Below are 17,558 nucleotides of genomic sequence, written 5' to 3'. Positions count from 1 at the left end.
TCTATATTAAAATAATTTATTGTCTCCACATAACATTTTGTACAGTTACACTGATGCTGTTGCAGTACCTCTGTTCACACACGCAGACACACACACATAAATAAAACCATACTAACACACATACTCACGCGCTGCAGAGTTCAGACACGGCATGGCGTCGGCCATGGGAACTGGGTGCCGGCTCTGCGTTTTTGTTTTTTCATACCCTGTTTAATAAGACAGTCTCAGCCCTGCACGGCTATGGAAGGGCCGGAGTCGGCTCCGCTCTCAGATTGCAGTCCGTGACTCGTGAACCCGGCACAGATAGAAGAGTCGTCTCATTGTCGCTGGAATGGGTGGACGGGATGTGCGCACCACAAATGAAGACATCGACTTTTTTTCTTTCTTTTTTTGTTATAATCCTGAGCGACGGATTTCCACGTTGTCCGCCCCCAGGAGGCGGTACAGGGCTTGTCTCTGTTCTTGTGATTGACGGTCAGAGAAATCAAGCAAGAGGTATAAATAAAACCGATCACAAAGTATCACATTCTAAAAGGAATTACAGTTCGCACTGCTTGTCCCCGTGTGCGGCCCATTTAAAGGGAACCTGGTCATTCATCTGAAGTTCTGTCATTTTACAGCATAGCAGGCGTCTGATACACCCCAGCCCCTGGGGGGACTTTCCAGAATTCAAAGGGTCAGTAGATGGCCATGTCAGAGAGGCTGATAAAGACCCCCCCAATCCCCGACCTCCCCCTCTACTCTAAGCTGTTCTGATCTCCAAATATCACCCAAACCGTCCTCCCACGACCTCCTGCTCTCTAGCTTCCTTGTCTCCTCCTCCCATGCTCGTCTCCAGTGCTTCCCCCATCCTCTGGAACTCTCTACCCCAATCTATCAGACTATCGCCTACTCTGCTCACTTTTAGGTGATCTCTGAAAACCTCTCTCTTCAGGGAAGCCTATCCTGCCCTCAGCTAATAATGGAATCTTCTACTCCTACAAGTCCATCCCCCACAGTTACTACCTTTTGTACCACTAGCCCCTCCCTCCTAGATTGTAAGCTCCCAGGATCAGGGCCCTCCTAACCCTCTTGTATTGAACTGTATCATTGCTGTATTGTCTCCCTTTATATTGTAAAGTGCTGAGCAAACTGTTGGCACCATAAATCCTGTATAATAATTAGAAGCCGGGGTCGACTTCACCACCACATAATGCTTTAGAACAGTTTGGCTTCACTCCAAATCTGGGCCTTGCAGCTTCCACAGTACTGATAACGTCCTTCTCACCACCACCTGACGGCACTGGATACCCCAACACCAGCGTGGCTATGGTGGCAGAAGTGGAGCGAGTCACATGATCACCATACCTGGGTGGCATTTTCCTTCTCTTCAGGCAGCCGAACTGAGCCGTGGGAGAGCCAGGTGTTGTTGGGGTTGGTTTACAGTTGGGGGTGCAGAGGTGTCAGCTGGGGGGGGGGGGGCAGAGGACGGGGAATGCAATAGTGACAGCTGTGGATGGAGGATGTTGTGAATAGGGAGGGGTGTGGAGATGAGAGGTGTGGATGGAGGAAAGGGGAATGTAGAGGTGACCAATCTGACTGTAGAAGGGGAAACAAAGGTGACAGCTGTGGATGTAGAAGTGACAGTTGTGAAAAGGGGGGAAGGGTGGAGGTGAAAGGAGTGGATGGAGGAAGGGGGATGCAGAGGTGACAGTTGTAGATGGAAGAGGGATTTAAAAGGGACAGTTGTGAAGGGGGAGGGGGAGATGAGAGGAGTGGAAGGGGGATGCAGAGGTGACAGTTGTAAATGGAAGAGGGATTTAAAAGGGACAGTTGTGGGGGGGGGGGGGTGAGAGGAGTGGATGGAGGAAGTGGAACGCAGGGGTGAGAGCTGTGGCTGGAGGGGGATGCAGAGGTGACAGATTTGAATAGAGGTTTGGATGTAGGAAGGGGGGCGGCAGGCGACAGCTGCGGATGCAGGAAGGGGGACGGCAGGCGGCAGCTGCGGATGCAGGAAGGGGGACGGCAGGCGGCAGCTGCGGATGCAGGAAGGGGGACGGCAGGCGGCAGCTGCGGATGCAGGAAGGGGGACGGCAGGCGGCAGCTGCGGATGCAGGAAGGGGGACGGCAGGCGACAGCTGCGGAAGCAGGCAGGGGGACGGCAGGCGTAAGCTGCGGATGCAGGAAGGGGGACGGCAGGCGACAGCTGCGGATGCAGGAAGGGGGACGGCAGGCGACAGCTGCGGATGTAGAAAGGGGGACGGCAGGCGACAGTTGTGGATGCAGGAAGGGGGACGGCAGGCGACAGCTGCGGATGCAGGAAGGGGGACGGCAGGCGACAGCTGCGGATGCAGGAAGGGGGACGGCAGGCGACAGCTGCGGATGCAGGAAGGGGGACGGCAGGCGACAGCTGCAGATGCAGCTGGGGGACGGCAGGCGACAGCTGTGGATGTAGAAAGGGGGATGGCAGGCGACAGTTGTGGATGTAGAGGGGGATGCAGAGGTTTCAGCTGTACATGGAGTGGGGGTGCAAAAACAAGAGCTGTGGAAGGAGGAAAGGGGATGCAGATGTAATAGATGGGGATGCAGAGGTGACAGTTGTGGATGCAAGGGGGATGTAGAAGTGACAGTTGTGATTAGGGGAGAGGGTGGAGGTGAGAGGAGTAGATGGAGGAAGGGGGATGCAGAGGTAACGGCTATAAATGTAGAGGGGGAAACAAAGGTGACAGCTGTGGATGTAGGAAGGGGGGATGGCAAGTAACAGTTGTGTATGGAGTACTTTGACTTTTTTCCCCACACCCCCAGATCAGAGCGGCTAGATCCTGCCCTGATACTGGCTGCCTGGCCATAGTGTCGGCCTTTTGGGATTCAACACTTAGATTCAGAACGAATATGTAGAAAGGTTAAAATATCCTCATGTCATGTCAAAGCCAATCTGGTGGTCATCAATGGATTCTCTCTGGACAGTTTTCCTTTAAAAAGATCCTGCCACAACCAAAATTCGATGGGCTGCCATTGGCCAGCTCCTGGAAGCAGTGCTAGTTATAGGGAAGTGCAGGCCTCTGGGACATCACACACAGAGCGGTGTCTGCCCTGAGGAGATTGGGTCATGGTGGAGGATCTCAGCAGGAACCAGCCTCTCTGTCATCCAAGCAATGCTTCACAAAGACTGAAAGGGGGGGATTTACTAAAACCGGAGAGCGTGAAATCATGGTAACCAATCAGCTTCTAACTTCAGCTTGTGCAGTTATGCTGGAAGCTGATTGGCTACCATGCAAAGCTGCACCAGATTTCTCACTCTCCAGTTTTAGTAAATCTCCCCCACTGTCTGCCACCTGGGAGGCAGGTGATGTGGGTTCTGGTAGGTCCTTGGGGCACAAAGGACATTTCAATGACCATTGAGGGCCTTTTATCACCTAGGAGGTTCTTTCTACCTCCGATGCATCTTCCAGTGAAAACATTTTGATGAATAGAAATGCATTTCAATGGAAAAAGCAATGAAGCCACCTAGGTATGAATAGACCCTGAAGGTCTACAAGACACCTTTAGATGTTTGCAACAAGATAGTTAAACATTTGTTCAGAATGACAGGTTAGCTTTAAAAAGGCACCTGTAATGTTGCAGAAAACAAAATCCTGGTGGAAAGACGGTAACAGAGATTGCCCATGTATAGGAAGGTGACACTCCCCTTGTAAGGAACCGTTGTAGACTTGTCCTTTTCAATGGCTTTTCCTAGGCTACCACCCTGTGACGGGAGTCACTTTGGGTGGGGGGTCCATGGAACACAGCTCACTTTGGAGAGGTCTGGAGACCCTTCTCAGCCCCCCATAACCCTCTTATGTGTAAGTCACCCTGTACAAGGGGTACAAGGTGATCTATCCAAATATTGGGGTGGAGGGTTGATTGTTTAATGCCATGTGGTTGCATCCCATTGTTCTATTGTGTGTCTTGCTTGGGAGCAAACTATTATGGGATGTATGTTTGTGTATTGGCTTGGTGGGGGGGGGGGGGGGTGTCTCCAGCGGCCTTCCCTCCTGATGGGACTGTCTGTTGGTGTGTCTCTTGTTACTAAAAGGTAGATTGCCCCGCCCTGTGTCATTATGCAGGGAGGAGGGGGAGGGGGGCTTGTTCCCTTGAATGTATATATCTTGTATCTGTGTTAAAATAAAGTAGTCTATTTCCTGGTTTACTTCATGACTGGTGGCGTCTAGTCTTGTATGGTCGGCTGTGGTGTCTGTGGTCGGTGTTCGGACGGGGAAGCGGCGTTCTAACGGAAGTACCCAAGTGCAGTCTGGGGTCGGTTCCGTTACACACCCTGACCTCACCTTCACTGACCAAGAAAAGGCGCTCATCAGATGTCCGGACACCCAATGTGCGCATGGTCGCTACAGGTCAGTGGTGGACCAAGTAAAGTCGTCAGGATCTGTAGGCTGGCCTAGCGCCGCCTCTCCAGAAACAGCTTAGCAACAAGGCCTTTAACCCGTTCGCTGCCAGGTTCGTACATCATGCAGACATGACAGCGGAGGGGGCTTTACACACAATCCAGAGGCTGCAGCCACCAGGATTGTGTCTAATGCAGGCCACACATGGGTCGAATTCCGAACAATTTTTTTGTCCGAAAATCGGAAACGTTCGCTCGGTAATCCGATGGCGCCATCATTGATTTCGAAAATCGGCCGACTAAGTCATAAAGTTCACCCCATATAACAGGCGAAACTTCTGTTCCTTCCAGGTGACGGCTCGTGTGCATATTCTTTTCGGAAAAACGATCGTACGATTTGACCATCGAGTCGAAAATCACGAATTTTCCAACAGGTCCGATTTTCAGCCGAAAAAAAAAAATCGGTCGATTTTCACCCCATGTACGGCACGTCATGGCGGTCACATGTCCCTAAAACCCCGCCTCCCAGCTTCTGGAACCCTTAAAGGGCCGGGAGGCGCCGGAGTGAAGGGGTTAAGGTTGCGCCCCCCCCCGTTCTAGGGTGTCTGCTTTCAGAAGATATAGAAATGTTTGGGGGGCTGTCATCTTCAGGCCTAAAATTATTTTTTTTTTAAATGTGTGAAAGAAAAAAAAAATGCAAAAACGGCTCTGGCAGTGAAAGGGTTAAATCTCTCCCAGTTTTGGATGACAGGGCGGGTTGTGGAGGAGCTTGGCGCTACTTGCATTAGTGTTCTGGGAAGCTAATATGGCTGCTGAGTCTCTCTCACCCAACCCGCCACATTTCCTTTGCCACGGCATCAGCCAGACCACATGGAGGCACCCATGTCTATAGTAATCCTTAAAGTGGTTGTAAACCCTCCATGTACCCAGCGAAGTGACTGGCCTCAGGTGATACACAGAGATAAAACAAATCCTCCTATATACGTTGCACCTGTTTATCTGTAGTCTTCTCTTCTCTACTTCAGTTCAAAGTCCTGAATTTATAAAGATTGTCTGAGCTGTCAGAAAAAAAGGGGTGGAGAGCTGAAATTACACACCGCGAAGCTCAGTGAGGAGGGCTCTTAGAGCTGATTGGAGAGAAGGGACACACACCTCAAAGGAGCAGCGCTGAGGTTGTCAATCACATACTGTGCCCTCCCTGTCACCACTTTTCTTTTGGTGTCAGGAAAACTCTACATCCGTTCAAAGTCCTGAATTTATAAAGATTGTCTGAGCTGTCAGAAAAAAAAAGGGGATGGAGAGCTGAAATTACACACCGCGAAGCTCAGTGAGGAGAGCCCTTAGAAACGATTGGAGAGAAGGGACACACACCCCCTTTCACACAGCTCACAGGAACAGAGCTGAGGTTGTCAATCACAGACTGTGCCCTCCCTGTCACCATTTTTCTTTTGGTGTCAGGAAAACTCCACATCCGTTCAAAGTCCTGAATTTATAAAGCTTGTCTGAGACTATAGAAAACAAGGGGCAGAGAGGTGAAATTACACACTGCAGAGCTCAGTGAGAGGAGGTTAGAGACACCCCCCTCCCCACAGCACACAGGTACAGATCTGAGACTGTCAATCTGTTGGAGCTCCCTCCCCTGTCACCATTTTTCTCTTGGTGTCAGGAAAACTTGTCAGAAGTGACTCGTGCAGGTAGCAGAGGAAGGAGGCAGCAGACAGAAATGACACTTAGTGCTCTGGACTGAGCCAAGTGCACATTATAGAGGGATGTGCTTTGTCCATATTTCATCTCTGAGGTTTACAACCACTTTAAGATCTGAAAACACTGGCAGTGCAAAGTGCAGTGACCACCTCTTTCCTGATCCACAGCTTTTGTTTCCTACAAGTACAGGTGCCTTTCCAGGACAAGCAAGTCTGAAAACGAGGATTTCAGTTCTGAGTGAATGCTAATGGACCAAACCATGCCCTGGCTTCCTGACTACCTTCACTGGAGACCCTGACTACCCCCCGGGGAGACCATTATAGTCAGCTCCAGCCAAAATTTGTCCTGAATAGAACTGGGATGAGTTAAAAATTCCAAGCTATAACGCAGGATTACATCCAAATGCAAACCAATTCCTAGATATGGTGGCTGCATTCATTTTCTTTTTTAGGCTTTCTTCTATCTGGTGATCCTGCCAGTAAGTCTGAACAAGCTCTCTTCCAGATGTATCAGTGTACAGGCATGAAACAAACCATTTAACACTGACAGGGGTGCTTACAATGATCAGCTTTCAGTTTTTATGCCAAACCTTTATTCAGAAAAAAAAAAAAAAACTGCTGCTAGAGTTTGGCTTCACTGTGTCAATGTATTTAAATCTGCTAGTACATCTAATGCAGGCCATAGACGGGTGGTTTATCGGCCGAATTTTCGAATGAAGGAATAATCGGCCAATGTTCGCACCGTTAGTGGGCAATGGCGTTGGCCGATTTTCGCGGTTCCTTCTTGTTAGTTTTATCGGTCATGCTGGAAAATCTACAAAAAACGGCCGATTTTCGTAAGTATTGGTGGCAACAGAATGACTGATTTTTCGTTTTTCGGCCGACAATTTGGCCAATAAATAACCCGTCTATGGCCTGCATAACACTCCCTTCCTCCCTGACTGACAACGCTGCCGTCTGCTGTGCCCCTTCCTCCAGAGTGGGGGCGCTGTAATACAGGAGGAGTGTTACTGGCCAGATCACCAAGTGAAAAAAAAACCAAAAAGAAAACGAATGCAGCCAGCGCATCTAATGATTGGTCAGCTGCAATAGATTACTGTTTTTGGTTTTAGTTTTAAAAATCGATGAAAATTTCTGTGCCCCCCACTAGTGAGATTTCCCCTCACTTCCTGTCACTTTTTCAAATATTGCAGCTGCATGGAAAAGTGCTATGCATGTCTGTGCATGGGCATTCCAATGTGGAGGGGTGACCCTCCCCCCGCGCGTTTCTGCTGCAAGTGTGGGAGTGGGTACGATTCGCACGCAATCCCGCCCCTGCGTAGGTGTGAACCTAGCCTGAAACCGAAAAAAAGACGGACAATCCACCCTCCACCCCAACTGCAATGGGGAGATCAGCTGTTTCTCCAGTAGGGGGCAGTAGCGTCAGCATTCACCCAAACTGAAATCTCCCGATTCGGATCTCTTTACCCTTTTACCGCTGGATACAAATGTCAGCAGGTCAGTGAAGAGCGCCATTACTCTGATCGTCCAGTGCAATCTTCCCAAGAATCTGCTGCTCCAGGTCACCATTACCCACCGGAAGCTGAAAGAAGTTTATTTCGGCAGCTAAAGTGGCCATGGCGGTGGGGTCCTGCCCAAACTGCGCCCGGAGCATCATGTCCATTTTCTCCAGACGCCGTTTCAACCGCTTGGCCTCGCGCTCCTTCACAAGTCTGGCCTGCCGCTTCTCCGGTGTCTCGTTGGCGCGCTTTAGCCGCATGGCCTCGCGATCCCTCTGGAGGCGTCTCGCCCGCTGTTCGTCCGTCTCCTGCATCCTCTGCTGCCTCTTGGCTTCCCGGTCCCTCATCCTCCTCATCTCTCGTTCTTCGGGGGTTTCGCTGTCTCTCCGGCTTTTCTTGGCGGTGCGTTCCCGCTCCAAGCGCTGCATTCTGGCCTCCACAGGCTCGTTCTGCCTGCGAGTTGACCACTTGCGCACCGCGGGGGTCTGAGACGTCACCATCTTCCGGTAGGCCACGCAGTTGTTGCAGACGAGTAACACCCCTGCTGGGTAGATGGGGTTAAAATCCTCGTCCTTTCCTTCCACACCGTTGGGGGTTTTGTCGTTGTCCTGGTTCCAAGAGTCTGAAGACAAAAGCTCCGGAAGCTTCTCACTGAAAAGAAGTGGAGGAGACTTAGAACAACGGACTGGAAAGCTACTCAAGTCAAACAGAGATTTTTTTTTTGTTCACCTCAAAATACGGAGTTAAAAATTAAACTGTCAGGGTCCTGTCCACGGCAAGAGTTCTGGAAGATCTGGCATTTCTGCCAGTACTCTACATGGCCGCAGAAGTACATATCAGACTCAGTCTGATGCCAGACGGTCTTTATAAGGAGGCTCATCACTTCCTCTGGTTTTTGGATGATCTCTAGCTCCCCGTGCCCTGTTCCTGGTTCCTGTGATTCTGACTTGTGATTTCCTGTTACCAACTCGGCTTGCTCCTGGACCTGTCTACTCTGCCTTACCCCTGATCTGCCCTCGGCCCGGCTTATGGATACTCTCTCTCTCTCTTCTGTGTATGACCTCGGCTATCCCATCTGACTAAGTCCGCTCTGATTCCCACCTGGTACCGGACCTTGGCTTGAACCGACTAGCCAGTAAACATCTAAATCCCGGAAGGGTTTGCATACCACGCACAGGCGCCTCCTGTCTGCAGACCTATTTCCGTGCACCAGCTGTGCTTCTGAGTGGACCACCAACCAGCACTCCTACAGGCGACCTGTGCAATTTTGGGCCTGACTCCCGCTGTCCCACTCTCAGGGGAGTCCGGAACTTAGCCGCAAGGGAAGCCCTCTCTCCATTGGCCTCCACCACCAGGTACGTGATATAAACACACCATTTAAACTGGTAATAGAGGCAAATTTTTTTTTCTAACATAAAAAATGAGATATACTTACCTGCTGTGTGAAATGGTCTCTGACCGCCCTTTCTGGGGCCCTTGTGTTGGTGCTCTCAGCTGCTCCTCTTCTGCAAGTGCCTGCATAGTAAGCTGGCCTCAATGGGGCACTCATGCAGGCACACTCCTGAGCCGAGACGTGTGCATCCATAGACACATGCAGCGTGGCTGGGGCTCACCCCCCTGCCACCCCACTCCCTCCTCACAGGGGTTGGAGCCAATGGCAAACTTTGCTGATCAGCTGTTCCTTTGGGCTCCCGCTCCTGCACTGCTCCCGTCCACCCGTTTATGTACATGGGCCGGACGGGAAGTGGTTAAAGTGGACCTTTCCCCTATTTTACTAAATTTCACATCAGCATGCACCTCTGTATCATGTAAAACTGAGTTTTTTATTTACTTACCATTCTTGTGTCCACTTCCTGGTTTCCCTGAAGGTACGGAGGAGGCAGCCTCGCCCCCTGGAAAGGGAATGTCATCAGTGCCTCCAGGGAGATCTTGTACCTTGTCTACAAGATTTCCTGAGATCTTGCATTACTGTTGTACATACTGCATGAGATGGAGCGCATGAGGTCATACGACATTACATTCATCTGCTTAGCAAAAATAAAAAATCTTCTCATGGAGATCTTGAGGAAGGCTTTTTTTTTTTTTTTTTAAAACAGACAAATGCAACATTGTACAGCACATGCACGAAATCAGCGCATGACAACATGTGCTCCGTGTCGCACATGCACAATCGGACTATACTGCGATCAGACCTTGGAAAAGAATTTCAAAGTAGCAGGGCGGAGCAATGGCACCATGATGAAGACAGATGAAAGAAAGAGAGGCACCATGGGGGGAAGGCAAGTGTCCCACTGCTCTAGAGTCCAGTGGCGGCGTGCTTTACACCACGGCATCCGACACTTTGCATTGCACTTGGTGATGTAAGGCTTGGATGCAGTTGCTCGGCCATGGAAACCCATTCCATGAAGCTCTCTACGCACTGTTGTTGGGCTCATCTGAAGGCCACAACAAGTTTGGAGGTCTTTAGCTATTGACTCTGCAGATAGTTGGCGACTTCTGCGCACTGTGCGCTTCAGCATGCGCTGACCCCGCTCTGTCATGTGACGTGGCCTACCACTTGGTGGCTGAGTGGCTGTTGTTCCCAGTTGCTTCCACTTTGTTATAATCCCACTAACAGTTGAGCGTGGAATATTTAGTAGCCAGGAAATGTCCCGGATGGACTTATTGCACAGGTGGCCACCTATCACGGGACCACGCTTGGAGTCACTGAGCTCCTGAGAGCGACCCATTCTTTCACCAATGTCTGTAGAAGCAGTCTGCATGTCTAGGGGCTTGATTGTATACACCTGTGTCCATGGAGGGGATTGGAACACCTGAATCACATGATTCGAGGGGATTGGACCACCTGAATCACATGATTGGGAGGGGATTGGACCACCTGAATCACATGATTGGGAGGGGATTGGACCACCTGAATCACATGATTGGGAGGGGATTGGACCACCTGAATCACATGATTGGGAGGGGATTGGACCACCTGAATCACATGATTGGGAGGGGATTGGACCACCTGAATCACATGATTGGGAGGGGATTGGACCACCTGAATCACATGATTGGGAGGGGATTGGACCACCTGAATCACATGATTGGGAGGGGATTGGAACACCTGAATCACATGATTGGGAGGGTGGGGCCAATACTTCTGGTAATATAGTGTACAGTGCCTTGAAAAAGTATTCATACCTCTTGAAATTTTCCCCTTGTCATGTTACAACCAAAAACGTCAATGTATTTTATTGGAATTTTATGTGATAGACCAACACAAAGTGGCACATAAAATTGTGAAGTAGAAGGAAAATGAGAAATGGTTTTCAAAATTTATTTACAAATAAATATCTGAAAAGTGTGGCGTGCATTTGTATTCAGCCCCCTTTACTCTGATACCCCTAACTAAAATCTAGTAGAACCAATTGCCTTTAGAAGTCACCTAATTAGTAAATAAAGTCCCCCTGTGTGTCAAGTGATCTCAGGATAAATACAGCTGTTCTGTGAAGCCCTCGGAGGTTTGTTAGAGAACATTAGTGAACAAACAGCATCATGAAGGCCAAGGAACACACCAGACAGGTCAGGGATAAAGTTGTGAAGTGTAAAGCAGGGTTAGGGTATAAAAACTATCCCAAGCTTTGAACATCTCACGGAGCACTGTTCAATCCATCATCCGAAACTGGAAAGAGTACGGCACAACTGCAAACCTACCAAGACATGGCCGTCCACCTAAAATGACAGGCCGAGCAAGGAGAGCATTCATCAGAGAAGCAGCCAAGAGGCCCATGGGAACTGTGGAGGACCTGCTGAGATCCACAGCTCAGGGGGAGGATCTGTCCACAGGACAACTATTAGTCGTGCACTCCACAAATCTGACCTTTATGGAAGAGTGACAAGAAGAAAGCCATTGTTGGAATGAAAGCCATAAGAAGTCCTGTTTGCAGTTTGCGAGAAGCCATGTGGGGGACACAGAAAAAGGGGCTCTGGTCAGATGAGAACAAAATTGAACTTTTTGGCCTAAAACAAAACACTGTTTGGCAAAAAACTAACACTGCACATCACCCTGAACATACCATCCTCACTGTGAAACATGGTGGTGGCAGCATCATGTGGTGGGGATCCTTTTCTTCAGCAGGGACAGGGAAGCTGGTCAGAGTTGATGGGAAGACGGATGGAGCCAAATACAGGGCAATCTTAGAAGAAAACCTGTTAGAGTCTGCAAAAGTCTACTGTGGGTGTAGGATTATAACTTTTTTTTTTTTAATGGTTGAACTGGATTGACTTTTGTCTTTTTTCAGCCAGACTAACTATGTAAAAGACTTGAGACCAGGGCAGAGGTTCCCCTTCCAGCAGGACAACGACCTGAAACATCCAGCCAGAGCTACAATGGAATGGTTCAGATCAAAGCATCTTCATGTGTTAGAATGGCCCAGTCACAGTCCAGACCCAAATCCAATGGAGGATCTGTGGCCAGACCTGAACAGTGCTGTTCCCAGACGCTCTCCATCCAGTCTGACAGAGCTTGAGGGATTCTGCAAAGAAGAACGGGCAGAAATGTCCCTCTCTAGATGTGCAAAGAGACATCCCCAAAAAGACTTGCAGCTGGAATTGCAGCCAAAGGGGGTCCTACAAAGTATTGACTCCGGGGGGCTGAATACAAATGCCGCCACACTTCTCACAGATTTATTGGTCACAAATGTTGGAAACCATTTCTCATTTTCCTTCCACTTCACAATTATGTGCCACTTTGTGTCGGTCCATCAGATCCAATCCCGATAAATACATTGTAACGTGACAACATGGGGGGGGGGGGGGATACATTGTAACATGACAACATGGGGGACATTTTGGGGGGGAGGGGGGAATACACTGTAACATGAGGGACATATCAGGGGGGAGGGGAAATACATTGTAACATAACAACATGCTGGACATTTTTTTTGGGGGTGGGAGGGGGGATTACATTGTAACATGACAACATGGGGGACATTTCAGGGGGGAGTGGGAATACATTGTAACATGACAACATGGGGGACATTTCGGGGGGGGGAGGTTGAGTACATTGTAACATGACAACATGGGGGACATTTCAGAGGGGGGGGGAGGGGGAATACATTGTAACATGACAATATGGGGGACATTTTAGGGGGGGAATACATTGTAACATGACAACATGGGGGACATTTGGGGGGGAGGGGGGAATACATTGTAACATGACAACATGGGGGACATTTTGGGGGAGAGGGGGGGGAAAACATTGTAACATGACAACATGGGGGACATTTTTTTTTGGGGGGGGGGGGAATACATTGTAACATGACAACATGGGGGACATTTGGGGGGGAGGGGGGAATACATTGTTACATGACAACATGGGGGACATTTTGGGGGGGAGGGGGGGGAAAACATTGTAACATGACAACATGGGGGACATTTTTTTTGGGGGGGGGGGGGGGAATACATTGTAACATGACAACATGGGTGACATTTTGGGGGGGGAGGGGGGTTAGTACATTGTAACATGACAACATGGGGGACATTTTTTTTTTGGGGGGGGGGAGGAATACATTGTAACATGACAACATGGGGGACATTTTGGGGAGGAGGGGGGGGGAAACATTGTAACATGACAACATGGGGACATTTTGGGGGGGGAGGGGGGTTAGTACATTGTAACATGACATGGGGGACATTTTTTGGGGGGGGGGGGGGGAATACATTGTAACATGACATGGGGGACATTTCAAGAGAAATGAATACTTATTCACGGGACTGTATGTGAACCAGCACTTAAAGGGGGGGGGGGGAGGGGACTTCCTCTTGAAGTGAACATGTTGCTTTTCCCTGCATAAACAAATCATAGTTTGACTTGAAGGGTTGAAATTAAAACGATTTCAAATGTTAGATCTCTGTACAGTGGAAGTAAACTCCCATTGGACACTTCTACCTACAAGGCGGCTCATGAGGAAGCTTACCGGTAGGTACAAGGTAGGTACGAGGATTAGCTCCTAAACCTGCACCATTTAGGAGATATTCAGTGTTCCTCCAGCTGATGATGTCACCGGCGCAATGTCTCCGAAGGAATGGCACACCAGTGTCGTTCCTTCACAGCTCTGTGCCGCGGCCGAGACGTCATCGTGGCACGGCGAATCAAGTGGCCAGAGCCCTCGAACCCGGAAGGAATACTGGGTGAAGATGGAAGCCCTGTCAGCCCCCCTGGAGGGCTTCGTTCTAAGGTAAGTCTTTCATAATGTGCTATCATGTGATGCATAGTAGCACGTTAGGACTTTTTTTTTGCAGGGGAAATGTTTTTTTTTTTTTTGGGGGGGAGAGCAGTTTATTACCACTTTAAATTCACCTCTCACCTGTTGAAGGTGGCAAGGGTGGAAAACTGGGCCCCGCAGACAGCACAGTTAGACAGCTGATCGTCTGAATGTATAAGTAGATGACGTCCCAAAGAACCCGGAGAGCTGAGAGCGCGGCCACATACCGGGCACAGGTAGCTCTTAGCACTGACCACTGCGGCTGTGTGCTAGAAAGAAAAACAGACAGGAAGATTTATTGTAGAAAGTCTCCATTTGTAGCGATTGTTCGATAAATCCCGTTTGGTAACACGCATGGTCACTTCACCCCCTAAGGCACGTTCGCGGTCCATGCTTTGAGGTGCAGCATTATAATCCCAAAACAGAAGGGATTCATCTGTCAGCGTTTCCATCAATCCCAGAAACAAGGGGCCCCATTCCTCATTTCAGCACAAGGGGCCCCATTCCTCATTTCAGCACAAGGGGCCCCATTCCTCATTTCAGCACAGTGCCTACAAATAATTCCTATATACTCTAAGGGTCCTTTCACACGGGAGTTCCGTTTTCCTTTCATCAGTTCAAAGAAAAAACAAACAGATCATTTTACATCAGTTTCTCGTCAGTTTTTACATCCTTTACCAATGAAAAAACAGACAGTATGTCCGTTTACATCTGTATATTCGTCCCTTCAGGGTTTTTTTTTAAATAGGAATTTCTTCCGCTCAAAAAACAGATGTTAACATTAACAGATGTAAACAGATGCAGACACTAAGGGATTATTATTATTATTATACAGTATTTATAAAGCGCCGATAGTTCGCTCAGCGCTGTACATTACAAAGGGGGACAGAACATGGGACAGAACAATACCAATACAATGCAAAACATGAGGGGATTGAGGGCCCTGCTCCTTGGAGCTTACAATCTAGGAGGGAGGGGATGGTGGCACAGGAGGAGATAGCTGTGGGGGATGGAGTGGTAGGAAGAGTGGAGGAGATCGGCAATTAGCAGGGGGTGGGGTAGGCTTTCCTGAAGAGGTGGGTTTTCAGGGTGCGCCTAAAGGAGAGGAGAGTAGGTGATAATCTGATGGGTTGGGGCAGGGAGTTCCAGAGGATGGGTGACACCCTGGAGAAGTCCTGGAGGCGGGCATGGGAGGAGGAGACCAGGGAACTAGAGAGAAGGAGGTCTTGTGAGGAGCGGAGTGTGCGTGTTGGGTGGTACTTGGATATTAGGTCTGTGATGTAGTTCGGGGCAGTATGGTGGACGGCTTTGTACGTCAGTGTTAGGATTTTGAATTTGATCCGTTGCGCAATTGGAAGCCAGTGGAGGGATTGGCAGAGGGGGGTGGAGGACACTGAGTGGGGGCCAGTGGAGGGATTGGCAGAAGGGGGTGGAGGATACTGAGTGGAGGGATTGGCAGAGGGGGGTGGAGGACACTGAATGGAGGCCAGTGGAGGGATTGGCAGAGGGGGGTGGAGGACACTGAATGGAGGCCAGTGGAGGGATTGGCAGAGGGGGGTGGAGGACACTGAATGGAGGCCAGTGGAGGGATTGGCAGAGGGGGGTGGCGGAGACGGAGCGGTTGGAAAGGTGAGTCTGGCAGCCGTATTCAGGATGGACTGAAGCGGGGATAGCCAGCGGCGAGGCAGGCCAGTGAGGAGGGAGTTGCAGTAGTCGAGTCGTGATATGATGAGGGAGTGGATGAGCTGTTTAGTGGTTTCTGGGGTTAGGAACGTGCGGATTTTGGCGATGTTGCGGAGGTGGAGTCGCACGAGTTTGTTGTAGATTGGACTTGGGGCTGGAAGGATAGGTTGGAGTCCAGAATGACACCAAGTACTCTGGCCTGCGGGGCGGGTTTGATGGTGGCGTTGTTGGATGTGATAGAGAAGTCCATGGGGGGTGGTGTCTGGGCTGGGGGGAAGACAAGAAACTCGGTTTTGGAGAGGTTCAGTTTAAGGAAGTGGAGCGACACTAACGGATGGAAACAGATGATCATCCGTTTACATCCGCTAGTCCATAGAAATAAATGGCGGTCTGTTTTTAATCTGTAAACAGACGGCTGAAAACTGACATACAGAACGCCGTGTGAAAGCACCCGTAAGGCACAGCATCCCAGAATACAGGCTCACTGAAGTCACCTAATCAATGTGCATACAGCCGCTTCAAGCCAGTTAAGGCCTCTTCCACACGGACGTTCCGATCGGGTCTGCTGCCCGTTTTTCAGGCAGACCCAATCAGAACCTCCATTCTCCTCTAGGGAGTGGCGGGTGTAACCGGACTGTTACACCGGCCGACATCCAATCCGATCCGCAAAAAAAGGACGGGTGGGGATCTAATTCCCCATCCATCCGTCGGATTGGGTGGGATGGAAACGGACAGGCTGTCCGTTTTCATCTGACCGACCATTGAGGAAAGCGAGCTGCTATGTGTCCGCTCTGCAGCAGTGGAGCGGACACAGACCTGTCATCCACTTGCTCAGCGGGGATCAGCGGAGGGATCCCCCCCCTACTGAGCAAGAGGATCCCCTAAACGGGTCCCCCCCCCACTGTGAAAAAGGACCCCATCTCTTGCTGGAGAAATATACTCACTGACCTGATAGACGTGACTAATAAGCTGCTCCTGACTGTCACACTCCAGCTGGCACAGTGGGCACAGATACAGAACGGAATCCAGGTGCCCGAGGGAATGGGGAATCTGCAAGGTCAGAGAAAAGAGGACCAGTCACATTGGTGTTCAATACAGAATTATTCATTACAAATCTTCTGGATCTATAGTGTTTCCAGCACATCCTTGGATTCCTAACCTAGGTCAGTATATACAGAAGGGTTCATGCAGATGGGTGCAGAGGGCCGTCCACTGCCAGGACCCCGTGTATTTCTGTGCCCGGGAGTAACACGTGTTGGCGTACAGCCAGGGCCTGCAGCCATGCACAATGACAGGCTGACAGATGCCACAGCGGTACATCTACAACACCCCGGTCACACCGATCCGACTTTGAAATTGCGCGACTTCCGGTGAAGTGAAGATGGTATTCCGATTTACAAGACATCTGCGGCTTGCAGGACACAGATGTCTACGCAGGTCGCACCTAAAGTATGAAGTCAATGGAATGAAGTCATTCCCTATATCCGCTCTCCCCGGACCCCGCATTCGCCATGTCCGCTCTCCCCGGACCCCGCATTCGCCATGTCCGCTCTCCCCGGACCCCGCATTCGCCATGTCCGCTCTCCCCGGACCCCGCATTCCCCATATCCGCTCTCCCCGGACCCCGCATTCCCCATATCCGCTCTCCCCGGACCCCGCATTCCCCATATCCGCTCTCCCCGGACCCCGCATTCCCCATATCCGCTCTCCCCAGACCCCGCATTCCCCATATCCGCTCTCCCCAGACCCCGCATTCCCCATATCCGCTCTCCCCAGACCCCGCATTCCCCATATCCGCTCTCCCCAGACCCCGCATTCCCCATATCCGCTCTCCCCAGACCCCGCATTCCCCATATCCGCTCTCCCCAGACCCCGCATTCCCCATATCCGCTCTCCCCAGACCCCGCATTCCCCATATCCGCTCTCCCCAGACCCCGCATTCCCCATATCCGCTCTCCCCAGACCCCGCATTCCCCATATCCGCTCTCCCCAGACCCCGCATTCCCCATATCCGCTCTCCCCAGACCCCGCATTCCCCATATCCGCTCTCCCCAGACCCCGC

At 50.5% G+C, this 17,558-nt stretch overlaps 1 protein-coding gene across 1 annotated transcript; it reads right to left on the bottom strand.

Annotated features, from left to right (window-relative positions):
- On the bottom strand, window positions 1–16,546 carry ZNF821 (zinc finger protein 821; the record flags this gene model as incomplete). The annotated part of the gene is made up of 3 exons (XM_089663265.1): window positions 1–8,213; window positions 13,916–14,082; window positions 16,445–16,546. Coding segments are annotated over 3 exons (921 nt in total), but the record flags the coding sequence as incomplete, so codon positions are not given.
- Window positions 16,547–17,558: the final 1,012 nt, after the last annotated feature.

Source organism: Staurois parvus, unplaced genomic scaffold, assembly GCF_062004578.1.
Source record: "Staurois parvus isolate SC_StPar_1 unplaced genomic scaffold, SC_StPar_1.0 ptg001644l, whole genome shotgun sequence".
In the NCBI taxonomy this organism is placed as follows: Eukaryota; Metazoa; Chordata; class Amphibia; order Anura; family Ranidae; genus Staurois; species Staurois parvus.
The sequence above is the reverse complement of the archived record's forward strand: the minus strand, read 5'-3'. Positions and strand labels throughout refer to the sequence as shown.